Source organism: Phalaenopsis equestris, unplaced genomic scaffold (assembly GCF_001263595.1).
Source record: "Phalaenopsis equestris unplaced genomic scaffold, ASM126359v1 Scaffold000232, whole genome shotgun sequence".
Lineage (NCBI taxonomy): Eukaryota > Viridiplantae > Streptophyta > Magnoliopsida > Asparagales > Orchidaceae > Phalaenopsis > Phalaenopsis equestris.
In genome coordinates, this window is record NW_018164674.1 from 301,135 (window position 1) to 320,604 (window position 19,470).

Genomic DNA, 19,470 nt, shown 5'->3' on the forward strand with positions numbered 1-19,470 from the left:
TTTACTGATGCAGACTGGGCAGGAGATATATCCACCCGACGATCAACCTCTGGGTATTGCACGTATGTATGCGGCAATCTAGTGACATGGAGAAGTAAGAAGCAATCGGTGGTATCTCGGAGTAGCACAGAAGCAGAATACAGAGCACTGGCACTTGGAATCTGTGAAGGAATGTGGATCAAAAGATTTCTCAATGAGCTTGAAATTATGGGAGAAAATTCTATCAAGATGTTCTGTGACAATCAAGCTACAATTAGCATCGCAAAGACTCTTATTCATCATGACCGAACGAAACACATTGAGATTGATCGGAACTTCATTTCAGAGAAGGTGGACAATGGAATCATTGAATTGGTCTATACTCCTAGAGACCAAACCGCAGACATTCTCACCAAGGCTCTCCCTAAATCCAGTTTTGATGAGCTAACCAACAAGTTGGACATGTACAATCTGTACAACCCACCTTAAGGGGGAGTGTGGAATTACGCTCATTATTATTTACTTTAATTCTATTTAGTACTTGCTATATTTAGTCATAGTATAAAAAAGGTAATTCCTTAAGTATAGGTATTTATGTTTATTCCATAATTATAGGAATTACTTAATTGTAGGAAGATTTCTTTCCTCCTTTTTTATCTCTTGTACTCGCCTATTTATAGGTGAATTATCTATGTATTCAGTGAGAAAAAGAATTATTCAAAATTCACAAGAACCAATCATGAATCAATAAAGAATAAGAATAATGTTGTACAATCTAATGGTTTTTTTTAACATGTTAGATTAATAGACAATATATGTTGTAATTAACATGAATACTAATTTTAAAATAGTTACAACAAAACGGATAGCAATATTTATTACAAACAGCACACCTGAAGGCAAACTAATTGCGAGTCACCTTGCACCCGGATATGCTTGAAGCCTCTCATGAGAGCATATTTCATGCCCAAAATCAAGGCGCGGTATTCAGCCACATTATTAGTTGCAATACCCAAGCCTTCACGAACATGAGAAATCTTCACATACAATGAGGAAAAAAGCTATATTATTACAAGATTCAACTTCACAAAATAATATTAAAAAAATAGTGGGGATTTTATGGTAAAAGCTGCCTACCACATTCCCATCTTCTGTTCTCAGTACTGCTCCAGCACCAGCCTTTCCAGGATTTCCTTTAGAAGCGCCATCAAATTCAACAATGCAGGTCATCTGCACGTTTATGAAAATTATGAAAGGCATTTAAATACATACCACCCAATTCCTATGAATATATATATATATATATATATATATATTGTGGGCACATGAAGCTTTCTTCTAGCATTGAGAAAGAAAAATTATCTTTGCAAGATTACAACTGTAATTTGAGAATTTTAACGAGCATTAGAAATTTGCGTTGAAGTACATTTTTTAACTACATTTACACATGCTCATAGTTGTCAATAAATACAACATAATAGAGAAAAGGAGGTGGCAAGGAGATGAGCCGGACCATTTGTTGCCATTTCTCAGGGCGATGGCAAATGTTTCATGAAATCTGGTTAGCCAAGCTAACTCAGATATTTAACATAAGGTTTTTAAAAAATAAAGAAAACTGAATATAATATTAGTTATGTGATTTCCATAAAAACAGAGGAATTTTTAGGAACACCTCAAAACCAGTGTAAACTTATCACATGGCATGCAATAATGCAATATTACTACTCTTCCATTGTCTTTTAAATGGGGCAAAAGTATCAGCTTTTTTTGCATCAATTTACAAAACTGAACCTGAATTTGTCCATAAGATACTTTTATATTTGTCCATCTATCTCACTTAAACTGTTCTTCATGTCCCGACACCTTTTGATGACCGGCTAAAAATATGAACAGGCATGTTATTCTTGGATTGAAAATGAATGTTCAATTCCTCCTCCTTAACTTAGAGCTATTAGCAGAAAGAAATGACAATTGTGATTCTACCGCATGGCCCCTATGGATTACCAAATCAGCCCCAATTCTGCTATGTTATATGAGTCTTCACTAGCTCCAGGTTTAATGATATTACTGCTCGCTCGTACTCAAACTTAAAAAAACCTACGAACAAAAATTCTCAAAAGCTCATCATCTCATGTGGACATTAAGCCTACTCAGAATACCTAATAGAAGGCAACATATGGTTTATTAAGCAAGGTTTTTGGATGTTACGACTCAAAGATCTCTGATGTTAAACAAATAAAATGCACAGTAGACTCGATATGAACCAGAAGATATTGAAGAAGTATACCTCCATAACCCAACCATGCAACACTCAATTTTATAAAATTCACACAGTTCTCCGTGCCCAGTCTTTGTATCTTACCATGTTCTTGTGTCCCTCTATGTCAATCATTGACAATAGCAATCACTAAAATATCAATATCTTCAATAGTAAAATAACTCACAAGTTTATTGCCAGGCTGAGCCTCAGTATTAGGAGCCAAATTGAAAAGCTTGTTTGATAATGAAATTGGCATGTCACTAGAGCCAGCATTCCCCTTTAGGACAACAACAATAATGATTTAGCATAAGCAAAAAAGGAAAAGTTTAAAACCTAAAAATTTTGAGGAAAAAAAAAATCTCAAAAACTCATCACTTCAACTTAAAATCAATATGCATCCCAGGAACGATAAACCAAAAAAATTTTAGCTTACGCATCTCAAAAATTTGAGGAAGCATAATCAAAATTGCGATGCATGAGTAAAAAAAATTTCTCATCATTGCCCCTATGCCTTTATAATTACTATAGTAGTTTTTGCTAAGCTAAGTGATTGAATGATTATACCATGATAATTTTATAGTGATTAATGATACTTCATATTAACATCGTGTCTCTTGGAAATTAGACGTTGAATTATAAGAAAAGAAAATATTGTAGTTATGATTTGCTCGTTGTCATAGCTATAATGCATACCATAAATTGCCTCATGAAACATTTTAATAGATAAAAGAGGGCAATTAATAGGCTCGCTCGTGTCATTATTTTTGTAGGGATACTTTAAATTTGGTTCTTTAAAATACTTTTATAATTTTGCATTGTTCATTTTGGGTTGGCTTGAGCTCCATTTAAAGCAACCACTTATTATTTTCTCGACTTTTCAGAGGAGTTATTTTCAAGTTATTCAAACTTTGGGGAAGAATTTCCTTATATTCTTGAAGAGATAGAGAGAGGGTGTTGTTCATGCTGAAGCCCCGATCTCCGACACCATTGAAAATAAGCAGTCAAAGTCCTCTTTCGTTGCTATTCAGCATTGTCAACCAGCAATAGTCGGTTACAGGAAGGATCCAAGTTATCATTATTCTCTTTTGAAGAACGGGTGATTTGTTGGTTGCCTTTTTGGTCTACTACCACAGCTTCCGGTTGAGGGCAGCAAGGCTTTAAGACGGGTGTCAAAGTTGTAAAACAAGGTAACCCAAGCAGTTGAGGCTAGTAGCCATAAACAAAGTGCCTTTCAGGGAATTTAGATAGGTAGCATCACTTGGCACTTCATGCAAGAAAGGTTTTAAAAGTAGTTTAGGCGGTGGCTTTGATGAGGGTTGTAAAAATATTCATCGTTCACGAATAGTTCAAGTTCGGCATGCTAAGTAGCCCGTATTCACTTCATCCGTTAAACATATGAGCCAAGCATAAATAGTTTACTTGAGCTAGATTTATAAAAAAACCTAGCATAAATAAATTTTTGTTAGATTATTCGGATTGATTTAGCTCGAATTCATTGAATAATTAAATAAATTAAAAATAATATTATAATATTGTTATAAAAGTTTTTTACATTATATTTAAAAAAAAGTCAAATGTTAATGTTTTTTAAATCATTCGAGCTAATTTTGAGCAAAGCATCCGAGCCAAAAAGAACAACCATATTTGAATTGAGCCTAAAACGTGTTATCTACGAACATTTCAAACACAAGCCCGTTTCAAACACACAAAAAAAAAAAAAATAACAAAAAAAAAAATAAAAAAATAAATAAAAATCAAACCAGTCGAATACCAACATAAAAAAAAAAAAATAAATAAATAAAAATCAAACCAGTCGAATACCAACATGCACTGGACTCAGTCAAACTCAGCTCATTTACAACTATTGCCTTGGCCAACAACAACACAGTTCCCTAGCCTATAGAAATTGCTAGGAGTAGAAAACTAGGACCGCACTTTCAAGCACAACAACATTCTAAACAACAAAATTTCTTTGTAGGAGCAAGGTTCTTGATGGAGTTTATTCTTGTGGAAAAATCTTTGTAATCTTTAATTTATTATTTCTCATTATCAAGTAGTTCTATAGGATTTTTGATGTTGTTTTGTTTTAACAGATTATTATTAATTTGGTTGAATATTAAATTGATATTTATTTTAAAAAGTAAAATTATCAAATAGGATTGAAATAAGCCCGAAGAAAAGTTAACATCCATGAAACATAATAAATCAATATATCTATAAGCATCATTCTCCCAAGAAAAAGTTATAGATAAATATCAAAAGAACACCCACAAATGTATAGATGAATAAATAAAACATATTCTGAAGAAAAGTTAACGTCCATAAAATATAAAACATAGACACATTTCTTGCTTCTCGTTATTAATGTGTTTTTTTCATTTTATTTTACTTCTAATTATCTTGGTCCTAAGTGTATTTTATTTTACCAATATAAAAGATATGATTTACCAAACAATCTATAGACTTAAGGCTACTGCAACAAATAACTCATTTTTTGAAATTTTAAGTCATATTTATTGATTCGCAAATTAGAATTTTAGATTATGAAATCTTAAAATTTTAGCCACAACATAAGCTAAATTCTCGCAAATTTTTTTATTCCAATATGAAGAATCCCACAGTTTCAACTCCTCAACATCTCTTATACTTCAACAAGTGTTTTAATAGACTCTTATGCTTTAGAGGTGCAACGTTCTTGAGATCAATGCTTCAAAAGAGTGATGTAGTGCCAGCACAAAGGCCAAGGGCAAAGTCTCAAACCAAGGCATTATATCAAGATTTTGGCTCTTCATAATGCATAACTCTCTAAAAAGGCCCATAATTTATACCTAATCACTCCTAGAAAACAACTAAAATGCTTAATTTAAAATAGCTTGATGGGTAGGTCGGTGATACTACTTAAGAAGGTGAAGATATTGAAAGATGCTAATTTCAAATTAGCTCTACCTGCCTTACATAAATTAGTCAAATTTTGTTGTTTTTAGCAGCTTTAAATTCTAAAATATTTTTCTTAATTTCTTTCCCATTGTATTAGGACATCACATCAATACATGTAATAGTATTTTATTGGCTCTAAAATCTTTTCAAACTAGTTTAGGATTGAAATAAGCCTATAATGAGACCTCACTTTGTACTTCAGATTTCACTGATGCTGTTAGATAGGGCTGCTTTACAAGTTTTATGAACCAAAGTTAGTGGTTGAACATAAACATTTATTTTGTAACAGCATAAAAGTTTAAAAATGGAGTGAAAGAAGTTGGACGTTATTTGATCAGATAATGTAATACTTCATGTAATGAACACACATAATACTGTAAATTCATCGCAAGAATCCTCAAGACTTTCACAGAAAAATGTGAAGAAAGATAAAGTGAACCAAAAATTGTGAGGATAAGGATGCTTAGAAGCATAATTTGATGGAATGAACTTGATTGTGAAAGTTTGAACCTTATCATGCTGTACTTTTTCCACCTTTAACTTATACTTTAAGAGCACATTAGATTCTTTTATGTTAAAAATGCCATATGTTTTGACAATCATATTTTTTTTCTTCTGTTTTATATGCATAATGCACGCCATTATAACTAGCTAATAGTTATCTAAAATAGTTCTTCTCAAAGCCCAAAAACAAAGAAAGAAATAAATTGCACAAAATAAATATGATAATTTGAAATATAAAAGTTCCTCAGTTAGAAAACAATAGCAGTCACTAAAATATAAAAAGCATTCGCTTTGCAACTTACAGTTTTGTTATTTATTGGCAGGCCTTCAGCACTGGAAACTGTTTTAGAAAATTTATTTGTTGGTGCAGTTGGCTTGTCGCTAGAGCCAGCAATCCCCTGTAGATTAATAGCTCTTGAGGAATAGCGTGCCCAAAAAAGAAAAATTCAAAATCCAGAATGACTAAAGAAATAGAACTAAGATAAATCTCCAAAAACAGATTCACATAACCTAAAATAGATGATCATCTTAAGTATGAGTAAATAGACAATTGGCGCATTTACATACATGCCACACAATTCCTACATATTTACATATATAACAACTAAACATTCATATTTCCATGCATACCACTCAAATCTTTAACAACACATCAAAAACACCGCCATCTCTATCTTTTAAAAGTAAAATATATCTTTTCATGTAAAGATTTATGACATCAAGGTGTTGTAAGTGTAGATATGTAAATACAAAGGAATTGTGTGGCATGTATGTAAATTTCCCTAAATAATTTTACCATATGCATCTCAGAACTTTGAGCTGGCATGATCAATCGAGATCCAAGGAGTAAATTTGTTTGTTGATTGTATAATTATCAAAAATATAAATATGTAGCTAAAAGTTAATAATTGCCAGAGCTAGAATAAAAATCAAAACGTTGCCAACAATATTTTTGAACTAAGTATATATACAAAATGTCTAGCCATGCACTTCATTTGATTCAGGTAACACTTGCAATGCCAATCACTGCAATAATTCAGTACTTTCAGTAATGATGATTATACTCTTTTCAAATGATGGTGGGTAATATTGTTAAATGTTTAATTTAAGTTTGCATTTTCAATTATGTTACTTGTTAAATTCTGTTGAAGAATTTGAAATGACGTAAATAAATGTGAAATCATAAGTTCTCTTGATTATACCAATAGAGATCATACAAGATATTAGCTTTATATTCTAACTTCTAAGATTGCCACCATTTTACTCGGTTATTTCTGGGTTTTAAGAGTTCCAGATGATTGTAGAGGTGATCATCAAGTATACTTATGATTGAATATTATTCATTTGATTAACAGGAAATTTTTTATCTACACTTCTATAATAGTTTGTACAATGTGATGGGGGTACTTCTATAAGACTTGTCTCCAAAAGTAATTTTGGAGGCGGCCTAATATTCATACCAATTGTAACACTCCAATTGATACTATGTGAGATATTGGTCATTTAAACATAACCAAACTCATACTAGGTTGAACCTCACAACTTATCCTTAGTGCAATTTTCAAGTTGGCCACCCATCATTAGGACCACTTCATTACAAGAATACTTGATTATATAAGAGAAATTTATATACGGAGCACACAATTCCTATGTATTTACATATCTCACAACTAAATTTTCATATTCACATGCATATGCATAGCACTTTGGTGCTTTACATAGCACTTTGGTGCTTTAAACCTATGCATGAAAGGTGTATTTAACTTTTAAAAAGTAGTAGTAGTGATATTTTTATATGATATTAAAGTTTTGAGAGCTATGTGTGTAAATATTGAATTTTAGGTGTGAGAGATGTAAATACATAAGAATTGTGTGCTATGTATGTAAATGTCCCATTATAGAATTCTCAAAGAAACTCCACCTATCATCAGCATATTTCGGCCTAACCCCTTCTATAGCTTAAAAACAGTTCCCAACTTTTTGATGCAAAATTTGATTTATAAAAGTCTGTCATTTGTTACTACTTTTAAAAAGTGTTAACAGTGTTCGAACAACCATCTTTAGACTCAAAATGTCATGACTTTGCCCTAAAGTAGTAACCTTGAACTATCGATAGAGTATTTAATCTTGAAATGAAATATATGATGGCATGATTCGATTTAGATATACATTTTTTTGGCAAAAGTGACGCAAATATTGCTAATACTAATATTAAAACACGTTGACATGGAAACAAGTTTTAATCATATTGCTTATAGAATGATTGCTATAGCATTTGCTCATGATATAATATAATAAATATGCAAGTTTGTATGTGATGGATGTGAAGGTTTATGCCACACTCTTGTTAGAATAATTAATTAGTCAGGCGCACAGATCTACAGAATGTTATGATAAACTAGCCGGCTATAAATATATAGAGCATAGAATTGCATATGGATGTGTCAGCATAGAAATACAATAACTACTACTTTCATATGTCATGAACTGAATATAAATTAGTGTGAATTAATTAGAATTGATTATTCAAAGCAAGTAGCATGATATTTGTTGCATTAGCATATTCTGTTAATCGTACGATTATATCCTACAGGTCGCCATTTATGCTATATAATAAATATAAGTTATAGTTTAGGTTCACCTGGAAAGCTCAATTATTGTTAATTTTTCCCTTAGCAGGTCCTACTATTAATGGACCAAATAACAGAAGTAAATTTTTCAGCAATAGTTATTTTTTTTGGTTTGATGTTTACTCGTCCAATAGTAACAGCAGTTCTTTATTTGAAAATTTATCTAGGTTTATGGGTTAGATATAAAGATATATAATTCTTCTTTTTTTTATAATTAATAAAATATTGTTAAATTTTTTATTTATTCAAAAAACTTTGATGGCAAACATTTTATGATTATTTAGACTTCTGCACGAATCATTTTCTCTTAAATTCACAATTACTTGAATTTAGCTCTTAAGATTTGACTTGCGAGCTGAGATTAAATCCCATCAGATTGTCTCATGTTGTCCCAAGGTATCCCCTTTTAAACCCGAAGAATGGATGAATGATATAAAACTCCATATTTTGTATTAAATCCACCTTGAATTTTGTTAGGTTAGGTTACAGTGATATATTCCTTCAATTTTTTTACTTAATAATAACTATACTAAAGGTTTCATTATAATGGCGCCAAAGGGATGAGGGGTGTCGTTGGCACTAGTGATAACGAAATAGCTACTAAAGGAGTTCCTTCCATCCCTACAGTTCTCCATTTATACTAGTTGTAATGAAGTTATAGCTCAAACTATTTAGAGTGCTAGAGCCCAACTCCAAAAATGGTTGCCCTGGTCGAAAATGTGATGTGAAATACCATAAATGCCTTAAGAAGTTAATATTGTCGATCAAGTTGCTCAAACCATTTAAGAAATTTAACAAACAATTTAGTTAGCATAATAAATAACTATAAATAAACTGGCCACCACAAGAACTCAGGAGAATCAACTGGTAATAGATGCACAAACAACTCCAATGAGTTCGAGTAGGATTGAAGTTTCATATATTGTACAAAATGGTGAAGAGGTGATAATTAGAGTTATGAGTAGCTCTTGAAAAAACATCCTCCTACATTCCAAAAAACAATAAAACTATAGAATATGATGGTTAGCTCATGAAAAAGATAATAGAGGGCTTTGAAGTGCCCTAAAATCTGACTGTTGGGAAACCCATAAAAACTTTAGATCTGATGTAATGATTCATTGGGTAGGGTATAAGAAACTATTCTCGGAGCATCATTTTCCATGATGCAAAACACAATGCTCGTGTGCTTCCATACTTGCTTGAAGTTGGTTTGAATAAAATCGCTCCGATGATGTAAACCAAATTAATTGAATCCTGTTCAACGAAGTCAAACTATATATAAAAGCTTTAAAAATAGTTTCTCAAACTCGGCCTAAAAAGCACTCTATTGCCTTCAAATCTATTGTGATGATGGATTTCGTAAGAATCATTAACAACTTTTTGAAGCTAAAATATCATTAAATCCATCTCAAAGTATCACGACTCGGCCCTAGGCTTAATGAAGACGGGAACGGACAGTCGGACGGTGAAAATCAATTCTCTGTTATTTTAATTCTATTAATAACAATTTAATATTCAAATAATACATAAAAGAGCTACTAAAATACACAATTAAAATTAACAAGTAAAAATTGTACCTTTCTTGTTATTGCTCTTGTTTCTTCTATATACTTATTCATATTCTATTCATTTTGTTCAAATGTTTAAAATCTAAAAATAATACTAAAATAATATAATGAGTTATTTAAAGAAAACCCAGAAGTAATCACACTTCTGAGCTACAATAATCCAAAAAGAAGAATTCAATATGTATGCAAGTGTATAAAAAATCTTATAAAGTACTGGTCCTTCATATTTTATAAACAATCTGCTATATATATATATATGTATATATACTTATAAGCATTCTAATATATGTTAATGCATGCATCAATGATTATTTCTAAATGAACATACTCAATCTTCTATAAACATTTAATTTAACTTTACTTTTATTTTATACTTTACATACACGTCTCTGTGAGGATTACAGTCAACAAGTCTTACACATCCTTGGTCAATATTACCCTGTAGGCTCCCGTAAGCACAACGATTAACGATCTACACATTACAATTATCTAAGGTGGAAGACCTCTACCTGCGTCTAGCTGATATTATCCCGTCAACACAGTGATTAGTAATGTAAACTTTACAATTTTTTTGGGAGGTAAGCTTCGGTCTACTCGCCCCTGAACAATATTATATCGTCGAAACAGCGGTTAGTGAACTAACCATCATAATTGTTTGGGGTAGTATAAAAACTCTACGGGCACAAGTACACTCGCATCCCTTGTCTGTACAATTAGGGGGTGAAATCCCCCTCTGAACATACACATACAAGCATTTATATATAAGTTATTTCATTCTTCATAGCATACATCATTCTAAAAAATCTTTATGCATCTACTAAGATGCATACTTATTCTGCTGTGTAACTATTCATCATGCATAAATTTCATAACATTCATATATTTATCTCATGTATATCTTTATTACATGACTATCTAACACGTCTATCTTACATATAATGTTTATCAAAATATCATCCATCTCATGTATATCTTTCATGCAAGCACATATTTTCCTATCATGCTTATCATGCATATTTTTTCCTATCTAGCAATATGAAAAATCTATTGCAATATAAATCTAATTGAACTAAAACATACATTCTAAAATTTAAAAAAAATTACTGGAATTTAGAAATATAATTACTCGCCTCAGTTTTCATGCTAAAGTTTTAAACTTTGCTAGCTAGCTGGAGGTTGCGGTGGTTTTTTACGTTGGGATTAATAACCTATAAAACATAATATTAAAATTTAAGACTCAAATAATTTCTGTTAATCAAATTAATCTTCTTAAATTACCATAATATTACTTTACCTGAATTTACGGAATCTTTTTACAATGAATTTCAACAGTCACCTCAAGTTTGCCGCCTCAGACAAATAACCTGAAATCCGCAATCAACTTAGGATTGAAAGGTATCTTGGCTCATAAAGTAATTTAATCGCTAAAACACATCTTAAATAGCCTTCTCGGCAACCAGATCTTCTCCAAAGCGATTAAATCCTCTTCTCTCTTCTTCCTATCTTAAACTCCTCTTTCCTTCACTGAATTCATGCCAAAATACCTTACGAAGCTCGCAAACCACATTCGACACTTTCAACATATGATCAGCACCTCCGACGACTACCAAAAATGAAAAATGCACAAAAAATGACGCAAACCTCAAAATGGAAGCAAGAGAGAAAATGAAACTCTCAAAAAGTACGACATAAAATACCCCGGAGCCCCCCTAAAATACAAATTGTGGCACTCTACGGGCCGCCCAGTTGCCGATCGCGGCTCTGCTACAGTGTAGAGTCGCATAGAAGCTTGTGGGAAAAGAAGGAATCAGGAGAACCTCTCATGCAGGTGAAACCGAGAGAAAAGGGAGATGGGGAGTGAATCATGGCTTACCAGATTGCCGCTCATCCCTACTGCTCGCATCTGTGGGCTTGCTGTGCTCACAGCTTCTGTGAGGAGCTTCTGTCGAATGAAATCGAGAGGGAGAAAGAAATGTAAACCTCAAGCCTTATTCAACCAAACGAAGGATTAAAAGGAGAAGGAATGTCGACTGGCTACAATGTAGGATTAGGGATTAATTAAGTTTAATTAAACTTATAACTTCAACATTTTATATCTTACAAACCATTCATAATTTACATATAGTGGAATTAGTCAATTTTTTGTGTAGAATTTTATAAAATTATTTCAATTGAAATCCGAATGGTGCGAAAATTTAGGTGCATTTTATGTTGTCAAAATTTAATCAGATTTCTCAAAAATTGATTATTACACAAAGTCTCTTCTCAAAATCATAAATACAAAAAACACATTATTTAAGTTCTATTTCATTGAATATAAGAGAACAAGTCCTCAATAATTGCTCTACATCTTAACTTATATGTCCTCCAACATCTTGTATAAAAGTGGAATTTCAATCCCACAAATCATCAACAACCTTATGAAGCTAAAAGGCAATCATATGCGCCTCAAAGTCTCGTTAAAATCATGAATACAAGTATCATATTCTATAAGAACAATTATTTCATTGAATATAAGAGGAGTCCCCAATTATTCTCGCATAATTTGATTATCTCTCATCTGCTAGCTTATCCATAATTTGATTCATCTCTCGATAACCCTGTGAAATTGCAATCCCTATTCGTTGAAAAAACTAAATTATATCGATTCACAAAGTATTAAAGCACGTTATGCTGGCTAATTCACTTGAATTTCTATAGTGATCGATTTGCTTATAATCACGCATTGTATTAGTTAAGTCGTTTATTGAATTGCTCGAAAAGCTTGAGTAATTTTAGTGACAATGTTAGCTTGCAAGGCTTTCGTGGCATTTCACATCATATAACAGCAGTCACATAAAAACTAAGGCTACAACAATACCAAAAGCTTTAAAGTAAGTCCAAGATTCCTACAAGAATAAAAAACTCCACTAACCTAAAAAAAAATCAAAATGATTTAAAATAAAACCTAACATTTGATATCACTCAATCAAACCCTAGTTCCAGAAGCTAGTGCATCCCAATGATATCGAGCATGATAAAGAGAATTGATCTCAATACACAAGCCACATGAGCTAAGATCAAGTGAAGTGGTTTCACAACAAGCTTTTATCCCGCTAAGTGGAATCGGCTACATGAATCATTTTTCTCCATTGCGTCCTATTGAGTATCATATTTTCATTTAATTCTAACATCTAAAATTTTTTTGTACAATATGTTGCCTTTTTAGGTCTGCCTCGGCCTTTCTTGACATAAGTGAAATCTAAAACATCTACTCTCTTAAAAGGATCATCAGATGGTCAATGTTTACTGTGACCAAACCATCTAAGATGACTCTTTCTAATCTTGTCCGCCATTGGAGTTACACCAACCCTATCAGGAATATATTCATTTCGCATTGTCTCTTAGTGTCAGGCCACTCATCCACCTAAGCATTCTCATAAGTGAAATAGATTCACAATTAAGGAAAAAAAATTCATATAAAAATATTTGCAAATGAACTATAACCATAAAATAATTAAAAATTGATTTTATTTAACCAATATAATCTTTAACAATATTTTATCAACTAATAAACAAGTTGACAACTACGACCCCTAAGTTACATTTTCAAATAAACAACTAACATTAAAAAAATAAATAACAAATCTAAAAATTAACTATTGTTGAAGAACCTACTCTTTTAGCGTCCACCAATCAACCTAGTAGGACATGTTAAAAGAAAAAAATTAGCAGTAAATGAGTTTGACAAGAATACTTAATAAATAAATTTTATTTAATAAAGAATACATGATGAGACACAAGATATTGACTATGAATAACAAAGGGTATGATAAATATGGCATATTAATATAACAAATTTCATTATAGTACTAAATTATAATAATATTACATAAAATGAATAGCCAAAATGTTAACTAAATCTATAACGATATAATGTATAATCCTTCATATGATAACAACAATAAATGATTCTACACGATAATGAATGCATGTAAAACGACAATAATCAAGTTCATGAAGATAAACAAAAATGACTCATCAAGAAGTATAATAATACTATTTTACATATATGATTTCATAATACCCAAAACAAAAGGAAAATTTTCACCAACTCAAAGAAATCCAATGACAACCAAAAGAGCTGTAAATCATAAATCTGTTAGCCCGATTAGCCAATCATATCAACAAGAGGGCACCAATGACATTTAGACCTATAGCAAGTGCATGCATATTATATATTGCATCATGAGCAAAAATATAACAATTATTTTATAAGAAATATGATCAAAGTTTATTGGATATCAATAAATTTTAATATAAGTGTAAGTAATATTTGCCATTTTATCAAAATAATGTACATGTAAAACAAGTTATTCCATTATATATTTCATTTCAAAATTAAAAAATTTATGCAACAATTTTTAAGACAATGCTAAGTACACAATGAGGTAAATCAATGATCATAAAACTTTTAGAAATGTGCAAGGCAAGATTGAACATGGAATTGGTGAATTTCAACCTATTAAGTGTCCAAATAAACATAAATCGAGTGTCAAGGATGATGACTAAACAAAAAATATGTGTTTCCCCTTTAAGAAATAAAGCTTACCAAATGTGACACTTAAAACCAACACTATTGGAATTCAAAGATACAACACATCACTATTTCCAGTATCACCAACTCATCATCAATAGCCTTATCCCAAATACTTATGTAAGGGATTATGAATCCACATTGTTTATTCATTCTTGAAAGGAGTAATTTGATTTATTAAATATATTCTTCACAAATCATTTTGCTAGATATAAATAGGCATTGGTTCTCCTTTATTTTGAGCCATATGAGTGCCTTTAGGTTGATAAAGAAATAATTTAGCTTCAGCTTCCGTATCACAATCAATTTGAAGAACTCTTGTACTTTATCCTTGAAAGTTCATTTGAAATAGGCCAATTAGTATTATGCTTACACTTGGCCTTCAAGGTTGCAGCCTATGATTGTGAGCTGCAATCAATTGGGTTATTTATAGTTGTAAAGAGTTAATATATTTTGATTCCTTGGCAAAAAAAAATTTAACCCAGTGAACACTGAATAGAAGCATATCACCATCAATTTGATGCTCCCCCAACTTGAGTGGATTTCGCAATGATGAAGAATGACAGCAACAATATTATACTCAAAAAGCCAAGATTTTTTGAGAAGTTATTTCAAATAAGTATCGATGTCCTATAAAGCTCCCCAAAGCTGATAGGTAAGACAAGGATTCAAAGGTTCTCTACAAGCAGAAGTTTCTCATTTCTAAAATATTAATGAAAATCGATGAATTCAAACCTTTGATGAAGACAAAAAACAATATAAGGCCACTTATATATCATAGAACGGAACATTACAGATATTACCATAGCGAATGTCATATACATTCCCATATCAAATCTAAAGCAGCATAAAATTAGGACCAAGCAGCTAAATTTACCAATGTTGATCTTTAATAGCAAGCAAAGCAACTTAAAACACAAAAAACAACCAAATACTAACCACTTCTTGTGATCTCTTCTGGGCAGAAGGCCCTTTTGGCGTCTTGTCAACCAAAAATGCCAGTCCATCTGGTTGCTGCTAAAACAAGTTGAGTAAATAATATTGAATTAAAGAAAGGGCAAACAATGAGCTTGCATGGTAGAGTAATGGTTACTGCATACACCAAGAAGAAGACCATGCTAAGTGCAATGACCAAATTTAATGTTAACATTGCAAGCAAAAATAACTAAGATATATCAAAGAAAAAACTATGACCCTATTACAGACAAATGCTGTCGCAGATATCCAGTTCCATTTTTTTATGAACACAACAAGCAATTAAAACTTATTTAATTCACTATTTTAAATACATAACAATGCACATCAAGCAGCTGAGTGATTTTTTTATTGAGAAAGGCATAAAATGGCACATAATGGCACCTAGTTGTTCAAAAATTGCATTTCAAACACGATGATCTCCTGCAGTGAAGTAAGAACTGTGAAGCCGGCAATGGAAGAGACGAAAGGTGCTTTAGCTAATACTGTAACAATTGAGAAGTCCAAAAAAAAATGACAAAAATGACCAAATCAAAAGATGTTCTAACTGGCTTCTCCAACCTTTTCTTACAGTCATAGAGCTTAAGGGCTTGTTTGGGGCAGCTTATTGGGGTGCGGTGGCGGTATGAAAACGCCTTAGAGGTGTTTGAAAGATACGTTCGACGCAGATTATAGTGGCGGTATGAAAACGCCGTAGAGGTGTTTGAAAGATACGTTCGACGCAGATTATTGATGCCGCTCGGACGCACTTACATTGCTGCCGCTTGGACGCACTTACAAGATTTCTTAATAGAAGGCGAAGCGGGGAAGGAGTCGCGTCCTGCGTCTGCTTCCCGCATTAGCGTGAAAAATTCCTCCTGTGCCCCCTTGCCCTCGTTGATTCCTTCGTCTCTTGGGCACGGGGTGGCCCTCTCACCAAGCGAAGAGGAAGTTTCAGTTTCCTGAATGGCGCAAACAGGCTTACCTTCCTCGATGCTCGATGGTTTCTGGTTTCTAGTAGGAGCGGAGCGGATCTGAAGAATGAGAGAGACGGTAGTTTCGGTAATCACTGTAAACCGCAATCCCATCGTTGCCTTCCCAGCTCGCTCTAATGGCGACTGTATGCGAAGGTTCGTTCACGAAGGCGATCTTTTTGGGCAAAACCGGAGGGGGAATGACATAAGCGAGGGTTTGGGACAGAGGGGAGCGACATGAGCGAGGGTTTGGGACAAAGATGGGAAGTTTTGAGAAAATAAATTTATATATCATAATTAATTATATCATAATTTTAAGTTTTGGGTGAAATCGGGAGGGGGAGTGACATAAGCGAGGGTTTGGGGCAGAGGGGAGTGACATAAGCGAGGGTTTAGGGCAGAGATGGGAAGTTTTGAGAAAATAACTTTATATTTTATAATTAATTATATCATAATTTTAAGAATCAATAATTAATTATATCAAAATTTTAATTATAACTAATTTAAGAATCTATAATTAATTTGTATATCATCAATTTAAATATAATAGACAAATTTGATTATAATAGACAAATTTGTATGTAATTACTTAATATTTGATTAATGAATAAAAATATATCAAAATTTTAAGTTATTTAATAAATTTCTTAAGTTATTTAATAAATTTTAAGTTATTTAATAAATTTCTAAGATATTTCTCATTTATGTAATTAATAATTGATTTATCAAAATTTATTAGCTATTAAGTTAATAGTTTATAAAAAATTTAAATTATTACATACAGTTTTGTTACAAACAGTTTCACCAAACAGAGACAGAATGATCATTTATCCAACAACAACTATCAATAAGTTATTCTAAATAAGCTCCCCCAAACAGTAAGCTATCTTATTCTGATAATCTGCAGATTATCAGATTATCAAAATAATCTGCTTATCAGTAGATTATAAATAATCAACAGCTGCTCCAAACATACCCTAAGAAAAACTTGCAAAAGATGTTTAGAATGAGCATCTTTAAAGACAGATCCCTCATTCTTCTTTCTTCTAGTGACCTATTATATCAAACTCTTTGTTAAGCTTGAATAAGATTAGACAAAAGAAACAAAAAAATTCAAAAAGCATTCCATGTCCATGTCAGATCTGAGCACCGACACAATCAGATCGAGAGTCGACAAGGATGGGAAATGCAGTTGTATCAATTTTAGTAAATTTCCTTCATATGTTAGATAAGAATTGGATGTCCTAGAGCCCATTTTATTAAGTTCAGTTGTCAATAGAACAATGTACTCATACTTTCATGGTTCATTTGAAAAGTATTTTGTTTAATTATTTTTGAGCAATGCAATATTTAAATCATGTCTGCTCACTGATGCTACTGTTGCCATGTTGTTAGGGACTGGGCATGTAATGAATTATTGAAATGTAATTGCATGCTTGTTTTTCTTTTATCAATTCTTAAGCTTTCAACAAGAAAATAACCCAACGCAATGCAAAGGAAATTAAAAATGCTAATATTGGAATATTTTTACAGTTCAGATGTTACGTAATAATTAAAAAAGTATATATGGAACTCCATTCACATTATAATATTGTAGTGCTAGAGAATTTCCCACAATAGAGAAAAATTAACTGATAGCCCAATAGATCTAGTGCACAATGAGATAAAAATGACGAGAAAATAAAATTTTTATAAGAAAAATCCAAAAAGAGAGGTCCCACGAGGCCTAGCCCTGTTAAAATAGTTCATCTTATAGTTAAATTTATAGAGTATTGGTCTTTTACTTCAGCCAAGACTTCTTGGCCTTTATGACCACCTAGACTGTCGTGATGGGTGACACCCTCTAAGAGAACCTACTAGTCAGTTCTTCGCGTGAGAGCACAGGAGTAAACTTGATTCACACGAGATGATCGGGCCTTCTCAGTCGGCCATACCATTGAGACACTAGCCGATCCCCACCTCTGATCAAGAATTTTGTGCTTTATAGCCACCTGATTAAAATGTTGGGTGCTTCTTTTCAAATGGATCAGTTGGAACCGCCATCGAGGTCCCTTTTAGTAGAAACATAACAAGAAACTTGGTCACACGAGATTATTGAGTCTTCTCCCCCACCGTTACGAATGAGGTCAGGTCCGGGGTTTCATCGATTCTGTCGTTTCAAAAGATAGGTTAGACATATCAATCTGTCGTTTTGAGTGAGGTTAGACAATCCTTATCTCAACCATACAATGTCCAGTTTATCTGGCTTGACTGAACTTTTCGGTGGACAGTTAGCTTCGACTGTTGACCACCACCCCAACCATACCATGTCCAGTTTATCTGGCTTGGATGGGTATCTTTGTGGTTAGCTGATTTTGGCTAGCTAGTCACACCCTCAACCATACCTTGTCTAGTTTACCTAGCCTGGTTGAGGTTTTTTTTGTCTTCTCTTGGGATGTCGTCTCGATTGCTAGAAGAGACTTTCTTTTGAGGATGTTGTCAACAAGTGCATTGTGCTTTAGTGGTGCAACACACTTGTTGGGGGTACTTTGTTGGCATCAATTTTTTATGTTGCATGTGTAGGGCGTCCACCTGCATGACTTCGGATAGTCTACGGCCTATCTGTAACATTCGATAGTTTAGAAACCTACATAGAACCTTTCGGCGTATGTTGAGGGGCAAGTAAACAGGGTCATTATGTTAGGTTTTGGCTTGCGCTTAGGCGTAGGCCAGTCAGCATTTTACTGGTCGGATGGCTTCGGTCCGGTCAACAAGTTTTATTAGTCGCATTGTGCAGGAAATTGACTCAAATTGGCCCGTCCACCAACAAGCCTGTTCGGATGACCCCGGACGACGAAATGAACCACACGAGTGTGTCCAGAATGTTAATATTACCCAGAAAGGTGTCCATGTCACTACGACTTCGCATGCAGGCTTAAAATGTGCAAATTATTGTTTTCGACCTGATCATTAGAAAGTTGCCCGAACGACTTCGTATGACGAAACAGATTGCACGATCGCGTCCGAAACAATGATTTTACTTGGGAAGGACGTTCATTTTATCACAGCTTTGCGAGCGGGATAAAAATGTTTGAATTATCATTTTCGC

At 32.8% G+C, this 19,470-nt stretch overlaps 1 protein-coding gene across 10 annotated transcripts in view; it reads right to left on the reverse strand.

Annotated features, from left to right (window-relative positions):
- The window catches only part of LOC110023808, a 46,510-nt gene that overhangs the window by 8,141 nt on the left and 18,899 nt on the right, over positions 1 to 19,470 (reverse strand). For 9 of the 10 annotated variants that reach the window (XM_020723411.1, XM_020723404.1, XM_020723410.1 and 6 more), the window contains 5 exons: positions 15,394 to 15,468; positions 5,983 to 6,078; positions 2,424 to 2,516; positions 1,117 to 1,209; positions 873 to 1,016 (listed from right to left, as the gene is read on the reverse strand). In XM_020723411.1, the coding sequence (XP_020579070.1) occupies positions 873 to 1,016; positions 1,117 to 1,209; positions 2,424 to 2,516; positions 5,983 to 6,078; positions 15,394 to 15,468 (501 nt within the window). The remainder of the gene's footprint in view (positions 1 to 872; positions 1,017 to 1,116; positions 1,210 to 2,423; positions 2,517 to 5,982; positions 6,079 to 15,393; positions 15,469 to 19,470) is intronic. The other variant, XM_020723413.1, reaches the window with a different exon arrangement.